Source organism: Lampetra fluviatilis, chromosome 78 (genome assembly GCF_964198595.1).
Source record: "Lampetra fluviatilis chromosome 78, kcLamFluv1.1, whole genome shotgun sequence".
In the NCBI taxonomy this organism is placed as follows: domain Eukaryota; kingdom Metazoa; phylum Chordata; class Hyperoartia; order Petromyzontiformes; family Petromyzontidae; genus Lampetra; species Lampetra fluviatilis.
Genome location: NC_136352.1, coordinates 2,075,678 through 2,101,736, shown reverse-complemented (window position 1 = coordinate 2,101,736; position 26,059 = coordinate 2,075,678). Strand labels below are relative to the sequence as shown.

The 26,059-nt window shown below is 43.8% G+C and overlaps 1 protein-coding gene across 2 annotated transcripts in view; it reads left to right on the top strand.

Moving 5' to 3' along the window:
• LOC144953543 (uncharacterized) overlaps positions 1–12,499 on the top strand; it is a 37,512-nt gene extending 25,013 nt beyond the window's left edge. For both annotated transcript variants that reach the window (XM_078884090.1, XM_078884091.1), the window contains exon 2: positions 4,800–12,499. In XM_078884090.1, the coding sequence (XP_078740216.1) occupies positions 4,840–6,918 (2,079 nt within the window). In that variant the 5' untranslated portion in view covers positions 4,800–4,839 and the 3' untranslated portion in view covers positions 6,919–12,499. The remainder of the gene's footprint in view (positions 1–4,799) is intronic.
• Positions 12,500–26,059: the final 13,560 nt, after the last annotated feature.

Sequence of the window (26,059 nt, the reverse complement as noted above, 5' to 3'; positions counted from 1 at the left end):
AAAAGAAAAAGTAGTGCCCCGTTTGTCGGAACGAAACTGAACGATACAGCTCACGTACAGCGGCCTACTTGCAACGCCTGCCGGGATGTGTCGCAAACCTTTTGAGGGCTATGTCGACCTTGGCAATGATATCACACACTGGGATGTGTTTAGGGGAGACTGTGCAATTAAACCCTTTAGCTAGTACCGATTTTATGCTGTCGGAGATTGGGCTGTTACTCTGATTGATTAAAATCTTGTTAACATCTGACTTTTTAACGTGTGGCTTGGGCTTCTTTTTTGACAGGAGGTTGAATTTAGCAATCAAGTTAACTTTACATTTAGTTGACATTGAAGTAGCTGAAGAAACTGTCATGTTATCTACATGGTCCCAATCAGATGTGGGTATTTTATCTGTTAATGCTAAGTGTGATTATAAAGAGTCTTGTCTAAATGATCAAGTTACAATCTGAGCAATCTTATTCTCTCTGAGATTAGAGCTAGGCTGGCCCTAAACATAGTGTACATTATAGACTGCCAGTACACTTAACTCCGATTAAGAACCAGGCCTATCTACATTAGTGCTTTTTAAATTATTTTTTACTATTTCTATTTTAATTAACTTATTTTATTAATATTTTTCTATCTACGTGACTTTACCGAAAGAACCAAGAATATAGTACTGACTTAACAGTGCCGTGGTAAGGCCTAGTCCCATGCAGGGGCTCCGGCCTCACCTAGATTTCCCAGCCGGCCGAGGTGGCACCTTGGCAGGGTGGGGCTGGGCTGCTACCCCGTCCCCCCTTCTCCCACCATCCCCTTGGGATGGGGGGGGGACATCACAGTGTGAAAATTTTACCTCAGTCCTGTGTATTCTTATTTTCATTTTGAACGCGAATTAAAAATTCTCCCTTCCTCTGGTCTAACACTGTTTGAGACTAGGCTCGAAAGAAAGCTGTCTGGTGTGGACCAATCAGTTTCAAGGACAATGCATATAGTATCAGTGATTTTTTTTGCATTTTGGCTGCAAGTATTGTGGTTAATGCAAACATGACTCCTTGTAAAAAGGTTTCAATTTTGTTGCCTGAAAAAAGGGGAACAACCCTATTATTATGACTATGCATATACTATCAGAGCATGTTTTTTTTTGCATTTTGACAACAAGTATATGTGGTTAATGCAGACATGATTCCTTGCAAAAGGTTTCAGTTTGGTATTTTAATATCTTAACACCCGTTTTGTTGCCAGAAAGAAATGGAAAAACCTATTCTTATACTAAATTGTTACTTTAACTACTTTAAAGTTGACGGACGCAAAATACGATTAACGCTGGCTCACCATGGGGCTTATTGAATGGTACCCGGGTACTTTTTTAAACATCAACCCCACGGTTCGTGAGTCAAATCCGTCAGAAGTTTCGTATACAGACAGACGGACAGAAAAACAGACAAAAATGACTTGTATAGGTAAGATGTAATGATCCATGTGAAATGTATGTGGATTTAAGAGTTTATCTTTGTGGGGAGCTTTGGCGCAGTTATTTCACTGCATTATGAATTCAACAATTAGTTTGATTATTGCCGACAGCAAACAATTGATAAGTGAAAGCTGAACTTATTGTGGTCCTGTGCTATGTTGATTGACCTTAAATAAATTACATGGTTAAGTGAGGAAGCGTTAATACTGAGCAGATGAAGGTGGCCAGGCATGGTTCTGGACACACCATCACCTTTGTACCATGCGGGTGTGTGACAGTGTCAAGTTTGTATTTGCAGTAACGTATATTAACTATTGAACATGGAGGTTAAATCAAAACAATAGCTTATTTTAGTTTTCCTTTGGAACTTTTTGTAAGAATGGAAACAGTCAGGAAATTAACACAGCATATATGCTGCTGAAGTTAGATCTGTTCATCCAAGCATTCAAGCAAATCTGAGCCTGGCTTCACACCTCTAAGTTGCAATTGAACATTAATGTATGCATTTCTGCATAATACAAATAGTATTATTTTCAACAGCCTTTGCTATGTTAGCTGAATTTTGCTTTTATAAATATTGCTTTTGTAGCCAGGCAGCTGAAATTGTGTGCTTGGTGTTGTTGTATATGCCGGATTATGAAATTTAGATAAAAATAATAAAAATTAATGTAAGTTCCGAAAAATGCGCAAATCGCATAAATTATGTTAATGTGTGTAATTATATGCATAAAATATGATAATCATGGAGATAATCGTAGTAATTTTTGCAGATGCTTGTGATTATGTTAATGTGTGCAGTTATGATAATTAGGCTTAGCTTCGTTATCCAGAGTTGTATCAATCGGGATAAAACGATTATCTTTGATTGAACATTTACTGATTATCTTAGTGTGTTTATGTTATGTTAGGTCTCCAAATTCTTTCTCCTCGCAGGTAACAGTTCTTATGAATAAGACAGTTTTGCATGGATTTGGAAAGAAACACTCGAGATACTTCTGGGTTAACAATTTTATTCTAAACAAACATGTGATACTCTTAACATGCAAAGGCAAGGTATACGTCAATAGATTATTTGGCGAGATTATGCAATTAACGAAACTGAAGGCTAACATTCTTCTAACAATCGTAATTTCTACTTTTCCACCAGACATCTCATTAGTTCCCCATGTATCGAGCATCACCGGCGACCGGCCGAGTTTTAAAACAAGCATGCGACGATATTCATATGACGGCAATAAAAGCACTTATTGTACCCCGAAGGTGAAGCATACGTCAATCGATTCGTTGGCAAGATTATATCTGTTAATGAAATGTTTGAGACTGGTGGTTGAGGGCGTGTGTTTGGCTCTGCCTTAATTAATTCTTCGGCGAGACTCTATGACAAAGAAACAGGTTTGACAAGATATTCTCTCTCTCCTGGAGGTTGTGAGTGGGGGAGGTGATACGACCCTGGTTCAGAGATTCCTCTCGCCCGTGCGGGTTGCAGCCGCGACTTTCTCCGCAGGGAGATGATGAACGGCGTCGGTCCGCTGCCGTTCGCGGAGAGGCTTGCCCGCTGGGTGTTGCTTGGCGCAGGCACCCGTACTGTGTGATTCTGACGGCGCGGTGCCGTTCTCTGCAGCTGGCGACGCGGTGGCGTTCTCTGCAGCTCTGACTCTCTCTCTCCACTGTTGGATGACGAGTCGGTTCTCGTTGGTGCTGGTTGATCTGTGTGTGCGTATTGAACACACGACGCATGCGCTGGCGCTGTCCTCTTCCTCACGGCCGTTCGATCAGGCTTTCTCCACTGCTTTGTGCTCTTTGCTTTGCTCGCTTGGTCGTTTGTCGATCTCCGCCCTTTCTACAGGTTGATTGCTTGTTGTCCTCGTCACTCTCTCTTCTCCGTGCTTTCCTTTGTTCGTGCAGCTAATCCACGTTTTTGATTATGAATAATATTGGTCGCGAAAGCCTACGCGTTAAGCCAGTCTTATAATCCCTTCCCTCGCTCTGGGCGTTTATCCTTTGTCTCTCATCGCTTCGTTTGGTTTGGAAGTTAAAATGACTAACTTTTGCTGCTTAGTAGTATTGTGATTTGACGGTAAGTGACTCAATGCATGCCGTAGCCATGTTCACGGTATTTCATCGTGGTTTGATCTCCCTATGGGGAAATGTTATTTGCTCGCGTGCGCAAATCTTGCTGTCCGTGCTGTGGGGAGACAAAGACGGCTGTGCTCCGTCATTGGAGCACCCTGCGCGTGTGTTTATTTTTTTTAAGAGCATCTGCTTCCCTTTCTCAAGCCGTCGCCCGCTCGCCACAAACTTTATGAGGGCCATTTCCCGGCGCTTTGTGTGCTCTGGCCGTTTCTCTCGGGAAGACAAAGACGGCTGTGAGCTGCTTGCTTCCCCTGGAGTGTTGCATGTTGGTTAATCATGATAGACTTCTCCGCCCTTAACTTTCCTAGGAGATCCACTCTAATTTCGTACTTATTGTTTGACTTCCTGTTATTATTTTATCTGATATCCCGGGGCTAGGGAATTTGTTTTTTGTTTTTTGCTTAGGAGCGACCCTGACTGCCATAATTATTCTTTGATGCTTCGGCCCGGCCGCGTAGAAATTATTAAGGGTAAATAATGTCCGTATTAAATTAACAAATGATGAATCGCGACCCTGGTGCAGACTGTAGTCTGGTTTCCAATTGGAGCGAGGATAGATAATGTTTGCTTAATCTTCATGGTTAAGTTGGTAACTTCGTTTAACTAATATGTTCAAATCCCGTCTGTGCTTTCTTGTTGTCAATGCTATTTTTTGTTAAGAGTATAATTATATATATTCTTCGTGGCGCCTGGTTTTTTTGTATTGTAAAAAGGGGCTTTTGAAGAATGTGTGTTATCCTAACACCCGCTTGCAATTCCCCCCCCCCTCCCCTTTTCTTCCTGTGGAATTTATGACATTTGATGGCTGTCCCTTTCTTGCCTTCTGGCCTTTGAAGCGAGGTGTGCACGCATCTGTGGAAGTGGGGGAACGGGTTTTCCGCTCGTCTTTGTTTGCTCCCAAGTTGCCCCGTGTCTATTAAAAAAATATTATATATGTTGGCAGAATTATTCTTAATATTAATAAAAAAGGGGTATAGACACAACAGTGTTTTGGGTTAATATTTATTTTGAAGATACTAGGGCCTCCAGGCATATTTATAACCATTTGCCCTCTCATTGTGTGCCTTAACAGCCCGTGTGATGGATTGGGGAATATCTTGAATATATGAATAAATATAGACGTGTAAGTCATGTGACTATGTATATATATATATATTCCTCTGTGCCTCGATACTGACGTAGATGGTATGGATATTTTTTCTGCCTGCAGCTGACGCTTCTTCCGACGCTTCCTCAGCAGAATTGGTCTGATGGAGCAAAGGCACTCAGCGCAGTCTGGAACAAAACGACAATGGGGCCAGGATGCAAACAGCATGGATTATGCTGGAAGCGTGACACGGCACCAGAGAACTCAAACAGGAGAGAAACCCTTCAAGTGCACTGTGTGTGAGAAGACATTTACAGTATCATATCTTAAAAAACACCAGAGGACGCACACAGGAGAGAAACCCTTTAAGTGCACTGTGTGTGAGAAGGCATTTACAGAGTCATCAGTTCTTCAAAAACACCGGAGAACACACACGGGAGAGAAACCCTTCAGGTGTTGTGTGTGTGGGAAGGCATTTTCAGATTCATCTGTTCTTAGAAAACACCAGAAAACACACACGGGAGAGAAACCCTTCAGGTGTAGTGTGTGTGGGACGGCATTTTCAGATTCATCTGTTCTTAAAAAACACCAGAGAACACACACGGGAGAGAAACCCTTCAGGTGTAGTGTGTGTGGGAAGGACTTTTCAGATTCATTCGCCCTTAAATCACACCAGAAAACACACACGGGAGAGAAACCTTTCAAGTGCACTGTCTGTGAGAAGGCATATGCATGGTCATCAGGTCTTCACGTCCACCAGAGAACACACACGGGAGAAAAACATTTCAAGTGCAGTTTGTGTGAGAAGACATTTTCAAGTTCATTTTGTTTAAAAATTCACCAGAGAAGACACACAGGAGAGAAACCCTTCAGGTGCACTCTGTGCGAGAAGCCCTTTGCAGATTCATCAAATCTTAGAAAACACCAGAGAACACACACAGGAGAGAAACATTTCAAGTGCACTTTGTGTGAGAAGGCATTTGCACAGTCATCAAATCTTCAGAGGCACCAGAGAACACACACAGGAGAGAAACCCTTCAAGTGCACTGTCTGTGAGAAGGCATTTGCATGGCCATCAGATCTTCAGATCCACCAGAGAACACACACGGGAGAAAAACATTTCAAGTGCAGTTCATGTGAGAAGACATTTTCAAGTTCATTTTGTTTAAAAATGCACCAGAGAAGACACACAGGAGAGAAACCCTTCAGGTGCACTCTGTGCGGGAAGCCCTTTGCAAATTCATCACATCTTAAAAAACACCAGAGAACGCACACAGGAGAGAAACCCTTCAAGTGCACTCTGTGCAGGATGCACTTTGCAGATTCATCACATCTTAAAAAACACCAGAGAACGCACACAGGAGAGAAACCTTTCAAGTGCACTGTCTGTGAGAAGGCATTCGCATGGTCATCAGATCTTCAGATCCACCAGAGAACACACACAGGAGAGAAACCCTTCAAGTGCACTGTCTGTGAGAAGGCATTTGCTTGGTCATCAGGTCTTCAGATCCACCAGAGAACACACACAGGAGAGAAACCCTTCAAGTGCACTGTCTGTGAGAAGGCATTTGCATGGTCATCAGGTCTTCAGATCCACCAGAGAACACACATGGGAGAGAAACCCTTCAGCTGCCTTTTGTGCGATAAAGCGTTTGCAAAGACATCAGATCTTCAAAAACACCAAAGAACACACACAGGAGAGAAACCCTTCAAATGCACTGTGTGCGGAAAGGCGTTCACACGGTCATCATATCTTCAAAGGCACCAGAGAACACACACAGGAGAGAAACCCTTCAAGTGCAGCGTGTGTGAGAAGGCATTTGCACAGTCATCAGTTCTTCATCAACACCAGAGAACACACAGGCATCAGAAGATCCCCAAGGAGTGTAGTCTGAAATCGACTTGTGAAAGTCAAAGTGCTGCAATGAGCCCATCCCTCCTGAAAAAAGAACCAGAAGTGAATTCCAGCTTGGACACTATGAAATGTATCAAGGTGAAATTTGAAGAGGCGAAGGTGAAATGTGAAGAGGCAACAGTGAAGAGCGAAGAAGTGAAGGTGAAATGTGAAGATGAAGATTCAACTCTAAAATTGGACCTTCACATCGATGGAGGCAACGTGAAGCAGGAGGAGAATTCTGACTGTGAGGCAGAGCAAAGCAACTCCCAGCAGTTTGTGGAAGTGGAGGTGTGGGTGGACTTCTTAGACAATACAAAGTCAAATGGAGACCCTGTAGATGTGTAAGCTTGAGACAATGAAGCTCCAATAGATTCACCTTTGTCACAGGCCTTTAATGAATAGAACGTGAAGTTGAACACTCCATTCCTAAGTTCAACCTGCAGAGTAAGAGCGGCCAGTATTTTCGACCTGTGGGTTGGGTAGATCTCTAACTAGGAGCCAGAGCCAATATGCTCCCAAGCTTTTACTATGTTATAATAATAATATTAGCATGTATATGGTGCTTGCTTATTCGCCTCAGCAACTCGGAGTTTTGTATCATATCTCATCACAAACACTCGAAGAGCACGCCTTTTGGCGTCCTCTGGTCTAACACGGTTTGATACTAGGCTCGAAAGAAAGCTGTCTCTGGTGTGGACCAATCAGTTTCAAAGATAATGCATATATTATCAGAGTATGTTTTTTGTTTGCATTCTGACCCCAAAGTATCGTGGTTAATGCAGACATGATTCCTTGTAAAAGGTTTCAGTTTGGTGTTTTAACATCTCAACACCTGTTATCTTGCCAGAAAAAAGGGGAAAACCTATTCTCACTTGAAGAGCATGGTGTATATACAGTAAAACCTTGGATTGCGAGCATATTTCGTTCCGGAAACGTGTTCGTAATCCAAAACACTGGTATATGAAAGCAAATTTCCCCATAAGAAATAATGGAAACTCAGATCATTCGTTCCACAACCCAAAAATACTGTATTCATATAAAAATGATTAATACAAAATACATTTTTATATTTGTATTATTTAAATTTAATATAAAGTAATCGAATTTATTAGTTACATTTAATCGTGGCTGGTGTGAGGGAGACGAGAGATAGGAGAGGAGGAGGGTTATTGTGTAGGACGACTTTCTCTTGCAGTACAGTTACTAAAGAATAGTCACTACACTTGAACACAATAAAAAATGCTTTACGCACACACTCGTGATCACAACACTATAGTAAACAGTATACTGTACGCTCACACGAATGTTGACTATACGAGGCACACCGACAGACCGGGCATGGGAGACGATTACCCACAATCCCGCAGCGAGGTAGAAGAACCATCGGCTCTGTTGTGATCACGTGACGCTCGGCAGACAAAGCGTATACTGTACGTACTACAGTACTTGTATTGCAAGACCTTGCTCGTTTATCAAATTCATATTTACTTTAAAAATGTGCTCGTCTTGCAAAACACTCGCAGACCAAGTTACTCACAATCCAAGGTTTTACTGTATGCCTTTTCCAATTTTTTTTATTAAGAGTGATTCTGCCTATTTTTTTGTAATAATTTTGATCGGGATGTCGTGCTAGGGCATGGGAAAGGGTGAGTCCCCCCCCTGCCTCCTGCCTTGCCACACAAGACAGCTGAAGGATAATTACTCACAAGCCTGTTTGGGAAGTCATAAAATATAATAAAAAACGGCAAACCCAAGAAGGGGCTAATGAGATTCTGCGGGAAATCCCCAGTTGACTTTAAGAGGCCACCATAAAGGAAACAACCCACAATAAAACAAAGATGGACAGCAAAATCCACCCAAGGGCAGTTAATAATTATGAGCTGACTTTTTTTTTATATACAACAGTAAAGTTCAAAGCTTAGCTATATCTTCAACCTCAGGATATCAAAATATAACTTGAGATTAAGCACGGATCCCTGGCGATACAGACGGGGAACACAGGTTAATAAAACCCTTGGAATATCCTTGGTAACAACAATGTTATACCACAACACTTGGTTAAGCATGAATCAAGTAATTGTGAAAGTATTAGACCTAGAGTCATTCCGAAGTGATACAATACGAAATGGGTCAATCACACACGACCAAGATAATATGTATTCCACGGGATCAGAGCCTCATCAACAGCCTTTGGCCTCCAGTAGCTAACAGCACATGGTAGCAGTAAATTATGTATGCAGCGGGGCGCCTCCTAATATATCAAATACCATGCAAGAATTCCAAACCGTGACATGAGTGCAGTGAACGCTGCTCAAAACGTACTTGGAGTCACTTGCAGAGTCAAAACTGTGGAAAGTGATACAGTACCAAGCTATAAGAGGTGTAAAATAAAAAATGTTTTGCTTCCAAGCCTGATGAGAGAATGGAATATATGGCGACAGCAAGCGCACCCTTGCACAATAGGTCACTACTTCAAAGGCCACAGCGCCCTTTGAGAGAGACTGCAAGTCAGATGCGAAAAAAATGTAATACTTCCAACCCGTGATGGGAGCGTGGGGAACGCTGCCAAAACGTGAACAGAAACATGGCGGTAATAAAGACATCTGGACAACAAACAGCCCAAGCGACTTCAAAAGGAAAACAGCTGACCCTTTATGAGAAGAAAGAGCCTGAGGTGGAAAAATTCAGATATAAACAAAAATGCAAAACAGAAATCAGTACTGCTCAAAGAATTGCCCAACTGCGACTGTGGAGAAGTCCGAACCATCAAGCACATCACCGTTGAATGCGCCATGCACATCCTGGCAGTATCGCTGAAATCCACACTGCTTCAACCACATCATTGGACTGGATGAGGAACCTTTGCATTAATTTATGACGATCATTACAAATAAAAACTGTTGCTTTTCATAATGCCATACGAAAGAAGTACTGCGAGTGGCAGGCTCCAGGGATCGCCCTCGTGACTAGCAAATTAATAGGGAGCTCGTCATCGGCAGAAGCCACGCATCACGGAGAGTTTTTTTTGCGTCATTGAGAGAGGCTGCCAGCCAAGGTTGGTGCTCGCAGTATTACAATACAAACATGGGGAGGAGTGCTGTAGCAATACTATTCCCGGTGGCGAGGTTGCTGTGTCCAGCCAAAACATACGATCATAGTGACAATCGTTCCAATTGTGCTCCGATCAAAGTCAACCCTTTGAGGGAAAACTGGTGCAACCACTATTCGTGAGTGTGCCCCTTTAAATCGCAACCCACAGGCGAAGTTTAAATTTCGATTTAAAGCTTTCGTGACTGCAGGGATTCATCTTCTTGGTTCTTTCGGTAAAGTCACATAGAAGGGAAGTAATAAAATAATAAAAATAAAACATAATAAAATAATTCTCACGACGTTTCGGCCACAACGCAAGCAGCCGTCCTCAGGTTAAAACCAGGTCTGTTGAGGCGACAGCGTCTGAATGAAACAGCACACGAGCTTGGAGCATATATATATAAGCTGGGTTGGAAGGGGGGGAAAGGGCGCCTTGACAAATTAATTTGCATATCAAGAGGAATTTAGCATATTTATGGGAAATGCAGGTATGTGATTAGTACTACTTATGCCCGTGCATTATGCAGGATTAGCAGCATCAAAGGGAGGGGATAGGGGTAGCATTAATAAAGGGAAGGAGTGTTAATAGTATGTAGCTGCAGTAACTAAAACCAACACGTAAACAACTAAAGTATAAACTACATAGTATCATCAGTATACTAAATATACTCTACAATAAGCTGAGTTACTAACAGTAAGTAATACATTACAATTCTACGTCGTAAAAAATATATAATATGCTTCCATCTAAACTTTATTCTCTTACATCACACGAGTCTACACCGTACTATATACTGCCATAGACAAACCCAACATTAAATTACATACTGTATTGCTATAAACCACTCTATACCTTATACATTGTAATATTACACTGTATTATTCTACCCACCCTAATGTATATCACACTGCTGTATATTCACTATACAATTACGATACTATATATTACTTTGTACATTGTATTAAGCATATAAATGTTATACTATTTGTTAGTATACACTGTACCATTGACCGTCGTGTAAAAGATACTAAGAGGAAGCAACGAAGTATGTCAATGGGAGAGTAGTGAAGCAAAGAATCCATTCCCTGCGGAGATTACAATGCCAGTGAGTGGAACGCGGTCTGAAAGTCACCGTAAACGTGAACACAATCAGTTTAGATCCGAAATGGTGTATTACGTCCTTCCAATGATTGCTAAGCAATCAATCCTGCATAATGCACGGGCATATGTAGTACTAATCACATACCTGCATTTCCCAGAAATATGCAAAATTCCTCTTGATATGTAAATTATTTTGTCAAGGCGCCCTTTCCCCCCCTTCCAACCCAGCTTATATATATGCTCCAAGCTCGTGTGCTGTTTCATTAAGACGCTGTCGCCTCGACAGACCTGGTTTTCACCTGAGGACGGCTGCTTGCGTTGTGGCCGAAACGTCGTGAGAATTATTTTATTATGTTTTATTTTTATTATTTTATTACTTCCCTTCTACGTGACTTTACCGAAAGAACCAAGAAGGCGAAGTTTAGTTGAGGATCGGATCAGAGACTGACACGGAGCGATATAACTTGATCTGTAGCGTGTCCTCTGTGCAGCACGAGTCGTACAGATAACTGGAAGAGGACTTTTGAAAAGGGGGGGGGGGGAGACGACAGGCGCTGTCTCTCCAAGTCGCTTCACAGTATACAAGGATCAAAAGTGTCTGGTGCCAAGGGGGGTGACTTGCGTCAACCAGCGGATGAGCTGCGAGCGGTGTCTAGTGACGAGATCATTGCGTACATCAAAGCAGGCGGAGCCGGACCCATCATCCCTGCCAGCACGGGCACCGCCGACAGCGTGACCATCGTGCCGACTCGGCAACCTCCGCAGCGGTGGAGAGAGACTGACAAAGCAGCCGAGAGCGCCATGTGTTCACACACACTCCACCCCGGCGCCCAAGCTGGGGACCTGAGGAATTTTCGGTACAAGGAACGCAGCACCTCAGAAGCCGCTAAGTCAACAGTTAGCAAGAAGACAACACACACCCACACACATAAAGCCCATATTGGTACTAATAAGATTGTTCCAAAAAGTTATCTTTGTGTTTTGAAAAGGGTTGCCTTCCAAAGGTGGTGCGTTAACTATTAGTTGATCGTGAAAAGCATTGTTATGTCCCTTGAGTTACATGAATACGGTTATTTAGAAGTATTTTAGTCATGTTTTCATTAATTGCATAACCTTATCAATTAATTCATTGATGACACACTAAACATTTATAAGCATCTATGTTACGAATCTACACACAGGAATACTATTGTGTTGAGGCTTTTTCTTTTGATCGCATAATCTTGCCGCAAATTTATTGATGTCTGATTAGCCAATTGATGAGCATCTGTTAGCTAACAGGCACACTAGTACTCACACTATTGTTTCAGGACATTTCGTGAATTGCTTAATCTTACAAATTAATTCATTGATGTCTACTTTTGCCATTGGGCACATGTTTGTTTAGCATGTTTGGTATGAATATTGTAATTTTCTAAGGACTTTTCCTATCGCCATGTATGGTCACGCTCCTCGGAGGAGTTTGCCAATTGTTCTGTTACTCAGTTTTAACAAACGTAACCATTGATGGTTAATTGTACGGATCTTCAGGAGTACGGTGTTGACGATTCCGATCATAGGTGTGTTCGCATATTAGAGTGTTTTTAGATATTAAAGTTGCTTAACATAGAAGAGTCCGAGTGGTTCCTTCTTAAGTTCATGCATAATAATCTTAATTATAAGAACTGTATCCTTCGGTGAGATCTGAATTCTGAGACCTGATAGAATTACCCTAAAACATAATTCGTAAAAGTGAAAGCGAGAATCATTGTATTATCACGATTGGTAATACACCCTAGACTAGCGGTCCCCAACCTTTTTGGCACCAGGGACCGGTTTCGTGGAAGACAATTGAATTGTTTTCACGAACCGGGGTGGGAGGGGGGGTTCATGATGATTCAATCACATTACATTGATTGTGCACTTTATTTATATTATTATTACATTGTAATATAATGAAATAATTATAAAACTCACCATAATGCAGAATCATTGGGAGCCCTGAGCTTGTTTTCCTGTAACTAGATGGTCCCATCTGGGGGTGATGGGAGACAGTGACACCCGAAGTGTGTTGCTTATGTCCAGTATACTCCATAATCTCGTTTTGGTTGCTGTCACTGCAGAAAACCCTGCTTCACAAAGATAGGATGTTGGAAATGGAAGCAGGCTTTTCAGTGCTTTTCGGCTAGCCAGCATTTCTATATGGATAACAGTGCGTAGACTCACATTCAGAAGCGACCTCCTTGACTTGAGTAGTGAAACCAGAAAGCCGTCCAGTCATGACAGCCGCTCCCTCCGTGCATATTCCGCCTTCACTTTAATCCAGAACATATGGAGATTTGAATTTGTCTCAAACATACTTTAAGGCCACCATCATTTGCGATCTCAAGCAGTTGATTCTCTTTTAGCACGGACAAAGTCGATTCACCTGGCTTATTCACAAATGGGTTGCAGATCCATTCCTTCCCAGTTCGGGGGTCTTTAGTGGTCGGGAAGTAATGCTCAAACTCTTTGTAAAAGCTGAGATAGGTGATCATGCACCAGCTGGGAGAAAGAAGGCCCTGGCTCAGTCGCTTTCAAAATTTCTGCTAGTGTTTGAAACATGTCAAAAGTCCCAATGTTCACTCGTCGCCCCCATAATTCCAGTTTGCCTTTGAATGCAGCCACTTTATCTGCCGACTTGAACACAGTTGTCGATCTCCCCTGAAATGGCAGATTGAGTTCGTTGAGCAGGCTGAATGTCACACAAGTGAGCAAGTTTTGCGACCCATTCTGTCATTGAAATGTGCTGCCAGTGGTGACTGTTTTTCTATAAGATATCTCTGGAGTGGCTCTCGTAACTCAAAAACTCTGGCCAGTGATCTACCTTTCGAAAGCCATCTCACTTCTTTGTATAAGAGATGATCTGTGTGCTCTGCGTCCATCTCACAGCTGCGCGAACAGACGTGAGTTAAGGGCATGTACTTTAATGTGTTGATAATTTTAATCACATCCTGCAAAATGTTAAGTTCAGGTGACATTTTTCTGCTAGCCAGCATTTCTCTATGGATGACACAGTGCGTAGACTCACATTCAGAAGCGACCTCCTTGACTTAAGAGTAGTGAAACCAGAAAGCCGTCCAGTCATGACAGGCGCTCCCTCCGTGCATATACCGACACAAAATGACCAATTCCGTTTTCCTGATATGTAGTCATTCAAAGTTCTGCAGCTGTGGTGTTGGTTGGCAACAAAAGTGCACATAACATATCTTCATGCACATCCTCCTGAAAAATATATCTCACAAAAACAAGCATTGTTGCCTTGTCAACATCGGTAGACTTGTCAACCTGGATTGCATTCCACGGTGACTAATTAATCCTCTCTAACAATTGTGCCTCAATATCCTCTGCTATTTCATCAATTCGTCTAGTTATGGTGCTAGCCGAAAGAGGAACACGTGCCACCTTTTGAACTGCAGCCTCTCCTAAAAGTTCACGGCAAATGTCTTTAGCAGCAGGCAGGATCAACTCTTCACCAATAGTAAAGGGCTTCTTAGCTTTAGCAATGCGGTTAGCCACTACGAATGATGCTCTCAGTACAGATGCATTTTATAAAGTGGCCGCCTTGAATAATTGCTTCTGTTCGTGTTGGCAGTCTTAGTCTTCTGCTGTCTCATTGGGTCTTTCCCCCTTTTCAAAGAAGCTCTCCAGCGATGTTTGTTTTTTACTCATTTTGGCGAGGGTTAGCTTGTGGGCTTACCAAAACTGTGACTGAGACAAGTGCGCAGTGCGGGAAAGAGGCGCGGACGGAAGTGGTAAATAATAAAATAATGGGCGGGCCACGTGCGGACTAAAATAAGTGTCGGATTCTGACTTCTCATAAGGAGCGCGCAAGCTAGATCCCTCGCATGCGCAGTTTACAGTAGGGTTCGCGCTCCTATGAGAATCTAATGCCGCCACTGATCTGACAGGAGGCGGAGCTCAGACGGCAATGCGATGGGGAGTGGCTGTAAATACAGATGATGAAGCTTCGCTTGCTCGCCCACCTTCTGTGCGGCCCGGTACCTAACAGGCCACAGACTGGTATCGGTCCGTGGCCCGAGGGTTGGGGACCCCTGCCCTAGACAACGAAGCTCAGCCTAAATTGCATAATTGCATGTACATAATTCCATAAATTTGCATAATTGTATACAATTACGCATTTTCAATTGTATGATCACGATTGGTAATACGCCCTAGAGAACGAAGCTGAGCCTAATTGGTGTAATTGCATACATTTACAGAATTTCATAAAATTACACATTTTACATTGTATTATCACGATTGTTAATACACCCCTAGATAACGAAGCCAAGCCTAATTTAAACTAGCATAATTGAATACAATTTTTTCTTCGCAAGACGATACAACAAGCACCCCCAAGTGGCAGCTGCCCCTGTGGTATAAGGTGGTCCTGCACCAGCCTGCATGTGGGCATGAGTGTTCGTAGGGGGCGATGCTTGATGTGTAATCTCAGTTGTGTAATTTGTGGGTAGTGTTTCAAATTTTAACCACAACGCCAGCATGCAATCGCATACACGTTTTGAATGACAATATAGTATTTTTAGAATCAGATATTAAAAAGACGGTGCATATATATAATTAATGTTCCTGGACTAACCAGGGATGCCTGTCGGATTTGAACCTTGAACCTCTGCAACAAAAAGAGAATGCACGACCACTTGGCTTCCCTCAATCTGAGTGCTGTAGGTGTAGGCCTCATCCGACAGATATAAACTTCTTGTAAATACGATATAACATGATGAAGTATATTTCAGTGCAGTAATTGCATTTTGTCAATATGCCTATCGATAATTTAGAATTATAATTTAATCAATACTTGTCTGATTTTGTGTGGACATTAAACATTTTGTCTATAAGGGTCAAACATGGAATACGTGATTGTTAGGAGTGTGTGTTTTGGAAGTAACCTGTACAGATAGCTCAAGTGAGAGCTGTTGTTCTTGTGATACGGGTCAACTGGTATTTTTCGTGATTCAGGAAGCATCTGCCTCTGGAACAAGTCATTGTCTTTTAAATAAGCAACATTCGCATCATTCACCAGTTACAAGGCATGCCACTTAAAAGTTACGTATAGCGGATACATTCTCCACAACACGAATTATAATTTTGTATTACGTGTTTTATAGATTTTGTCGAACTAGGACTAGAAATGCTCCTTGCTGTTTAACATCTGGATGTTCGTTACCATCGGTTGAAGCCAGCCTGACTCCTGTTGAGACAGTGTCCACCAATACCGGTCCACATGTGGCTTGCACTGAATAAATGATGCACTCCCAGAAGGCTGTGCTATTTATAGTTTGTGTAAAACATTTATTTGCTTCGTGGAGAGACCGATAAATGAAAGAGATGTTGTGTCTGCTGATCTGTTTCATTGCATTGAGATAATTTTAAAAGCACATTTTAAAAGCACATCATGGATTTTTGTTACAGATTTGTATTCTAGCCTCGGTTTTATTGGATTATAATATGTTTAAATAACAATTAAATAACCATGTCCATCGATATCCCGCTGCTTACTTAGATATGTCAAAGCCTCCTCTGGAGACATCACCTCAAAGTCACGAGTGGGTGATGTCAGCGCCTCCTGCCTCCCTATCTGGTTTGTGACCTCACCAAGAGCAGCACTCCCTTCGTCCACGGGACGTGACGACTGTGCACTGAGTCTTGGAATTCATTTGCACGGTCATCAAATCTTGACCAACAACAGAAAACACGCACACAAGAGGAGCCCATCAGGTGCACTTTGTGTGGTAAGACGTTTGCACGGTCATCAAATTTTCACAACTGCCAGAGGACACACATTAAAAACCCTGTCAAGTATACTGTGTTTGAAGGCCTTTGAAGTGTTTTGAATCTGAAATACGCGTAAGCAGATCAATACGGAGCCTGCATTCGAGGTGTGAAATTCCAAGTGCAAGAACCATTAGACAATTCTAGCTTGGATACATGGACAAGAGGAAAGGTGACATGACGACTCCAGGGTTTGAGCTCAAGGTCGTCGATGAAGGCAGCTGAAAGCGGGAGGAGAGGTTGGACTGTGAGGGAGCCTGGGACAAATCCCAGCCGATTGTCGATGTGTATGTTTGGGTGGAATTTTTTTTAATAATGTAGAGTAGGAGCAGCCAGTATATGTGGCTATACGTGTTGGGTAGATCCTATAACCAGGAGGCTGAGGCACGGAAGCTCAATAGCATGCACCTTTGGATGCTAATAAAAGTATTTATATGGCGTTTGCTTAATTGCTTCAACAATTTAAAGTGGCTTGTGTCAAATCTCATCTCAAACAGTCGACGGTCACTCCCATAGTGTAACTGTCCTTGTGCCGCATGAGCTGACTCAGCAGCGGTCTAAGTGGACTTTCGTCTGCGATGATTGATCTCAAATGGGTAGCTTTTGGATACTTGTTAAAATTTGGTAAATGTTAACAATTACATTCGCATGGAATGGCTTATTTCTTTTGAATGACATCTGAGGCATTTTAACATCCACTGTGAAGCAGATGGTGCATATTTTTTCAGGTTACTGCAGTCGCAGTAATAACCAGAGCTGCCGGCCGCATTTGAATATTGAACCCTTCAAAGGGAGAGAACTGACAATTACCTGAAAAAACACAGCCCGAATAGATCCTCTGTCATCCTCATGTATTGTACTTTGCTCAACTACACTGATTACATGGACCTAATCATAATACATTTCTTCTCAACCTGTCCCAAATAAACAAAAATGGCTGCTCACTAAGAATCTCAATAAACCTTCATGTCCAGGTTGTAACATTTAAATATTACAAAGCGGCATCCAGCCATGCAGGACTGGTCTGCAACACTTACTGCTGTTATTGTATTTGATTCTCGTGTAGTTTGTCTTTGTCTCATTACTTCACATCAAATGTGGGGCCTAAGCTACGCAGGCGAAATTATCAATAATCAATAAAAAAAAACACTACGTGTAATGTGTGTTAGTACAGCCAGAAGCTGGGATGTACAGTCGGCTTGCAGAGAAACCTGCCAATATTATCATCATGTGAAATGTATAAAGTAATGTCAGGGTAAGACCAATTATATCATACGCAAATGAACTAAAAACAAACAAGTGCAACAATCACGCCCGACATTACATGTTTTTAAATTCTGAAAATGTAAAAGTTTATAAACCATAATATAAGTATAAAATTGCTTTTTAAAAATAAAGCGTTAAAAAAACAATGATAAAAACACCTTGGGAGCATACAGAAAGGCACGGCCACACCTGACGACCACTACTAGTAATGTTCAACAGTTATACTCTACCACTAGCGGTAAGTACCCGGCGTTGCTCGGGCGAAAAAGGAAGATACACACATGGACTTACACACATACATTGACCCACACACATAGAAACACATCAACTTAGACGCACACACACACATATATGGTTAAATCCAGGAAAGGATCGTTAGCAGGCCTGCCTAAATGTTTCTAACTGGCGAAGATGTTCCATTAGGGGGGTGCATGTTTCGCAAGCGTAGAGAAGAGAGGGAATTACCGTGGCCGAGAAGACCTGGAGCTTCATGCGGAGCGAAAGACCAGGTAGCTTCCACACAGCATTACGCAACTGATGAAAAGATAATGCCGCTCCACTGATTTGGAATGAGACCTCTGCTGTTAAACCGGAGCCGGTCATGAGCACACTGGGCAGGTATTGGAATCTCGGCAATCTCTCCACAACTGCCGCATCACCAATTGTGAGTTGTGGGGGTGGATTGTTCGATGGTACAAAATACGCAGGCAGGTGCTTAGTTTTGGTGGGGCTAATGGTAAGGCCCCACCTCTTAGTGGCATGCTCCAGGTTCAGCCGCAGTGAGCAGCAATCACCAGAGCATCGGCATACATAACATGGTTGAGCAATAGGGAGGCATCCCTTGACTGCACCCGGGCATCGATAAACCTCCCATTGTATCTGTACCATATGGTAATTCCTCGGGAACAGCCATTGAAGTCTTCACGAACTACGTGGTAAAAAGATATGTTAAATAATGTGGAGCCAGAGGACATTCCTGTCACACCCCAAGGTGTAGAGGGAATGGCTCTGACTGACGGCCACGTAGTTTGACGAGGGGCCGCTCACCAACATGAAGGTCCTTAAGGATTGTGAGCAAAGTTTGAGGGACTCCGAAAGCATGAAGAACAACCCAGAGGCCAGGCCTACTGATGGTATCATAGGCCTTGAGCAGGTCAATAAAGCACATACATTCACTCACATACATACATGGACCTACAGACACGCAAAGAAATGGACGTACACTGACTGACATGGAGCCATGCACACAAAGCGACTAACACAGACGGCCATGGACTGACACACAGACATATCGACTCACACACACAAAGACATGGACTTACACACACACACATATGGACTCACACACGCATAGACATGCACTTCAGATACACACACATGGAGTTACAAACACATATATCGACGTACACACATACAATGACTCACACACATCGACTCACACACAGACATACGTGGACTCACAAACACATTGATGTAAACACACATGTACTTACACACACATATCGACTAAGACACACACACACATGGACTTACACACACTTACATAGACTGACACACACATTTCCCTACACACCCATAGACATATGGACTGTGACACACAGACATCTACTTTAGATACACACACATGGATTAACACACACACACATCGACTGACACACATAGACACACAAACGCACATTGACTTACACACTCAGATGGAGCCATGCACACACATCGACTCACACACACGCATTGACTTACACACACACATCGAGTGAAACACACACGTATGGACTTACACACACGTGGACTAAAACACACACAGCGACAGATATGCACACAAATGGACTGACACACACACACACACAAACAATTGTACGTACACACACGGGGCGTTGTCCGTTTGAAAAAGACAGACACACACATGGACTTACACACAGACATGGACAGACACACGTAGAAACCCATCGACTTACACGCACACAAACACAAATGGACTCACACACACAGACATCGACTTTAGGCACACACATGTAGTTTCTGCACACGAACATTATAATAGTAATAGAGTTTTAAGCAACTTATTAGTTTAATAATAGTAAAGAATGAAGCCGAGTTGTTATGTGTACACAAACATTATCATTGTAATATTTGTAAATGTATTTGTTTAATAATAGAAAGCAATAAACCTGAGTTCTTAGCGAAAGATTGAATAAAATAGTACTTTACATTGGCGTAGTAACGCCTCGTCCCGTGCAGAGCCCGCGGCCTCGCCAGATTGGCAAGCCAGAGGAGGTGAGATATTGCCAGGCTGTGGGCTGGGCCACTACCCTCGCCCCCCCCACCATCCCCCCGCCCTCGCCAGAATAATACTATGTAACCGCTTTAATAACATTAAATTAATATCTAAGGACTTTATATCAGTAACTGCACGCATTGGGGTGGCGGGGGGAAGAGGACATCACACTGTGAAGAGAAATCGGCAGCGTGATGTGTATATCTATTCCTTGTTAAACGCGTAAAATAAAATGTCCCAGTGAGCTCGAGTGAACGCGCACCACTTGACAGGGTCCCCCCCCCCCACGCAATTAGCGTCACTTGGTACGGTCGATGTGGCGCAATAAGTAAATAATGAATCATAGAAACGGCACAAATGTGTTAATTAAACTACTTTAAAGTTTACGGATTGGAAAACGGAATAGCCTATTCCCACCGCGGGGCTTAGGGCATGCCGCCTGTCAAATTCTTTTCTACATTCAGCCCACCATCCGAGAGCCAAATCCCCCGCAAGCGCGAGCACGCGAAGACTTTTATATATAAGATTGCATATTGAGTGACATCGTTGGATGTCACTGAAGATGGATGCAGTACCGGCCCTAGCGGGCCTCGGGGAGCACGGACTTAGAGCAATAGATGGCACCACGCGCTGCGTGCAGTGCCAGCACTTACAAGATTGGGTGCGGGGAGTGCCGGCCTCGGAACGGGGTTTCAAGGGGCCAGGGCACTCTGGTTGACCTCGGAGGACACGTGACTGGAGGTGTCTACCCGGAGACCCCCAAAAGGGGGCTGGCTGATCACGTGTCCAGTTGGGGATCCTCCTCGAGGATTCGAGAAGGTGGTCGTGGCTAGGGGCGAAGCGAGCCCCACCACATAAGATATAAGCCGGGCCCCTAGTGGGACTGGGGGCTGTCGTCATCCTGAAGAAACCGGTGTGCTACGTTCTACGTCCTGTGAGAGTCCAACACGTGGACCAGGACCCGAGCTGGGGTCCAGTCCGTTGTCGCTAGTTACGTGCAATTAGTGGAGATAGCCTGGTGGTCCACCACCATAGCCTATTTTCTGATGAAGGGGCAGTTACCCCTTTGTGTTAAAATGTTTGTGAAAATAAATGTGTTGCCTCCAAAGCGAACGACTGAGTCTCCGTTGAGCCCACTACACATAACCATGAAAACACGATCCTAAATGTATATTTTCAAAAGGCACCAGAATACTTTGCATTTCAACTATTTAACTTCTGCACTCAATTACGTCATATATACAGCAAGCTCATCTCTGATTGGATGAGTGAAGCCTGTGAATAAGGCGAATGCTATGCAACCGCATTGTCTTACACTCCTGGTTACAAATCTGCCTAGACACCTTTTCACATGTGCTGGCCATGGGATCAACTGGCCAATGGGCACACACCACAAGTATAACCAAAGCCACCTGCTCAGCCTTGTTGACAATTCCACTCAGGCATTAGGGTAATTGTGCTATTCTGCTGAACATATTTTAGAAGTGATATTTCAGTGCATTAGACATGTGCACGGGGCTCCTGAAGAGTTGACTCCCTAAAAGTGCATATGTGTAGTGTAATAACGCTGACTGCTGATGCCCTGTCTTCTGGGCACGAACTTTATGGGGAAAATGGCGCTCAAGACCCTAGTGGATTGGGGCTGTATAGAAATGCCGTCGGGGCAGCGGTTGCCCTTCCTACTCGGCTGAAGGCGGCTAACGCTACGGTTCAGGCCCTGGTGAGGGATCTGGTCACAGTCCCAACAGGTGTGCAAATGCTGGTGCCCTTACGCTTTAGGAAGCACCTGGAATTGGCGAGTCCCGATGAGGGGATCTTTTTAACCCCTCTAATACAGTCACTCGGCGTCTCACGTTGGTGGGTGCTCAGACAACAGTAGACGGTGGACCAGGAGCCCTTCTTACAGGTGCTTAATGTGGAGCTGGGACCCGCCATAGTGTAAGCCGGCACGGTTTTGGCTGCACGGAGGATGACGCTGCTGCCGAGGAGGTTGTTGGCATGGTGGAACAGAAAGGCGAGTCGGATGACGCGTGGATTGAAAATTTATACTCGGGAAATCCCGACTTGTCTCAGGAACAGCAAAAGGAACTGCGCTCCCTGTTACGGGATTTTGTGGACATCTTCAGTCAGGGTAAATTTGATATTGGCCGCACTTCGTTGTTGCAGCACCGCATCGACACGGGAAATTCGGCTCCTGGAAGACAGAGTCCTAGGGAGAAGGACCATGTTCGCCAGGCAGTTGACGAGATGTTGGCCGCAGACATCATCTCTCCCTCCACCAGCCCATCGTTTTGATTAAAAAGCAGGACGGCAGTCTGCATTTCTGCCTAGATTTCCGGAAACTGAATAAGGTTTCGGTGGCTGACGCTTATCCCCTTCCGCGGATGGACGACTCATTCGACGTGTTGTCAAGCAGACGGTTCTTCTCAACCCTTGACATGCTGTCAAGGTTCTGGCAGCTGCCCCTAGATGAGAATTCCAGGCTTAAGACCGCGTTCCGAATGCCCCAGGGGTTCTTCCAATTTAACTGTCTCCCCATGAGGCTGCACTCGACCCCAGCAACGTTTCAGCGGCTAATGGAGTTGGTCTTGGCAGATCTCCAATGGGACTCGTGCCTCATTTACTTGGATGACGTCATTGTGTTCAGACGTACTTTTGAGGAACATCTGCATCGATTGCAGTCGGTGTTAGAGTGCGGGCGGCCAATCTCATTCAAACCACAAAAATGTCACCTTTTACAAACATCGGTGCGGTATCTGGGCCATATTGTTAGTGCGTCCTGGCTAGCCACGGATCCCGACAAAACTGCGTGCGTGCGCACTTGGCCAACCCCCAAGTCGGTGGGTGAAGTTCGCAGTTTCGTCGGGTTTGCGTCCTACTATCGCCAGTTCGTTCCGGGGTTCGCAACGATCGCCAAACTGCTCCACACGTTGGCCGCTAAAGGCCAGAGATTTTGTTGCGCTACGTGAGGGCCTCGCCAATCTGTCAGCTACTGCGATTTCTCTCTGCCCTTTATTTTGGACACGGACGCCAGCGATACTGTCGCAGGTCGTAAACGGTGCAGAGAGGGTCATAGCCTATGGTAATCGGGTGTTATCTCCCGCAGAACAGCGCTACTGCGTAATGCTCAGGGAGCTGTTGGCCATTTCTTAGTTTGTCCAACAGTTTCGGCCCTACCTTTATGGACGGGACTTTGTGGTGCGCAAGGACCACGCGGCCCTTCAATACTCCCTGCACATTGACCAGCCTTCCGGGCAGCTGTCCTCCTGGCTCAAAGTACTGCAGGAATACACATTCACTGTCGTTTACAGGAAAGGCATACGGCACTGCAACGCAAATGCACTCTCTCTCGCCTGCCACCAAATAACCAGTGCGCATGTTTTATGGGTGCGGGCCGGTGTAGACCTTGACTGCCTGGCCTGCCCCAGGTGGTGGCAGCGTCCGGGGATGCAGCGCCAGTTGTGGTGGCTGAGCCCAGTGATGGTGCGCTGAGCTTCACGCGTGCAGAGTGGGGATGACTGCAGATGGAGGACATTTCCTTGATGAAATTGCGGCACCGCATAGGAAAGAGGGGCAGTAGAGCTGTTCCGTCAGGGGTCTCCCTTGTAGTCCTTCGCAACGGCTCTTGATGCGATGGGATGAGGAGCTGCAGCGCTATAGTATGGTGTTCTTTGGTTCTTTCAGTAAAGTCACGTAGATAAAAAACATAAAAGAAATACAATAAAAATAAAAACTAAGACGTTTCCATCACAACACAAGCGATCATCATCAGGAGGAAAAGGAAAAAGGGTAAAAATAAAAATGGAAAAAGCCCCTTTTTCATCCTGATGACGATCGCTTGTGTTGTGATCGAAACTTGTTTTTTTTTCGATCTATGTGACTTTACCGAAAAGAACCAAAGAATGTGAATTCCTGAAGTCACAAAAGTTTCAAGTCAAAATGTATTGTACGGTGGTTCCCACCACCCTGCGGGGTAAACTGACACGGGTTGGTACATGAGAAGCTAATGCACCTTGGAGTCCGTAAAATGCTGTTGACGCTGAAGCGGAACTTCTATTCGCCTGGGTATGATGGGCGACTTATACCACCTGGTTAAGGATGCGCCGACTGCGCACGCCGCAAATCACCATCGAGGCAGTCCCAGCCTCCGTTACAATTCAATCACGGTGTCTCGAATTAACGGGCTAGTGGCACTGGATATTCTCGGGCCGTTCACCGCTACTCAGAGGGGAAATACATTTATCCTGGTCGGGGTGGAATATCTTTGCCGGTGGCCGATGGCTCGGCCTCTGCCTGACCAGTTGGCCGCATCCGTTTCTTTACCGAAAGAACCAAAGAATAATTCCTGCAGTCACGAAAGCTCCAAAATTAAGATTGAACCACTTCTACGGGGAAGTTCTGAGTTTGCCTTTTTCTCTCTCTCTGGGGTTTTTGTTCTCTCTCTCTGCCTGTATATTTGGTGTGATTTTTTCTGTCTACACTCGTTTTTTGTCGTTCTTGTGTTCTGCTCTGTCTGTGTGTCTCCGTTCCTCTTGTTTTTATGTTTTGTCTTTCTTTGGAATTTTCACACTTAAATTCTAACTTAGCAATCTTTGAAATACGTAATCGACCAGGCTATGCGTTAATTGTGTGTTGACCGACTCTCTGTGTCGTTTTACATAACATTTCGATACTTTGCTAGGTTGTTTAATTTAGTGTGTTCTTTCTCCCTCTAAGCCTGCGTACTTTATTACACGTCTCTTCGTACTCATTGACATGTAAATTTTTTCCTCTAACCCCTCCCTCTCTCTGCCTCCGCCCCCCCCCCTCTGTCTATTTAAGGCCACCCCACAGAGACGATCACCCCTCTCTGTACCTGTGTTGCCCTCTCTGTGTATCTTGGTGATATCTGTCTGCATATATGTCTGTCTGTGGTTTTCTGGTTAGATTTTGTGTCGCTATTTCATTATACCTGATGATGATTGCTTGTGTTGCAATCGAAACGTCGTATGCTATTATTTAATTTATTATTTTATCTTTATACGTGACTTTACCGAAAGAACCAAATAATAATTCCTGCAGTCACGAAAGCTCCAAAATTAAGACTATACTCATGAAATATAGTTTGTGTTCGCCAAATAGTCCAATACAGGACCCTCCTGAAAAATAAATGTTGGACACCTTGCAGCTAAATAAGACATTAAACTGGAAAATCCTTTCAGCACACAATTTTTCTTTTACCAGTTAAGGTCCACCGAGCTATATAGCTATTTTTCAAAAGCAACCTGACCACAAATTATAGTGCAACTAAGTAACTCATTACGTGGACATTTATAGCTGCCACATATTTCTAAATGTGAAGGGGAAAACTGGAGGACCCGGAGAAAAATCAGTGTGACCACATGGAGAACATGCAAACTCCTAATATACAGGCGCGGTAGTGAAAATCTTACCACTGCAGCATTATACACAAACACATGACAATGAACACACTGCCTCAACGTGTACACTCCACACGCGTTACTGGTTCTGAAGCAATCGTCTAGAGGGCGCTATAGCCGGATATAATGAAGCTGCGATGGAGTGAATGATAAATTGTGTTAATCTTTAGGACCATATATGCAGTAATTGAGCGTGGCTTTGTCTATATAAGCAATACTGGAACAGGACTTTAATTTTTTAACGATCCAATTCTCGATTAAACGTGAATCGACCAATTTAATGATACAAAGCTTGCACACTGCTTGATCTATGGTCGAACAGACATTGAAAATATCACAGCCTGATCCATGCTTGATCGGATATTTTGAATACCTGTGTGTACGTGGTCGAGCATAAATCAAGCTACGACATTTTAATACACAGACACACCAGGTATTCAAAATATATAAACTCATTCATTCTGTCGCAGATTGATTGTATCATGTTACAGCGCCCGATTGGCCGCGCCAGATAACACCACG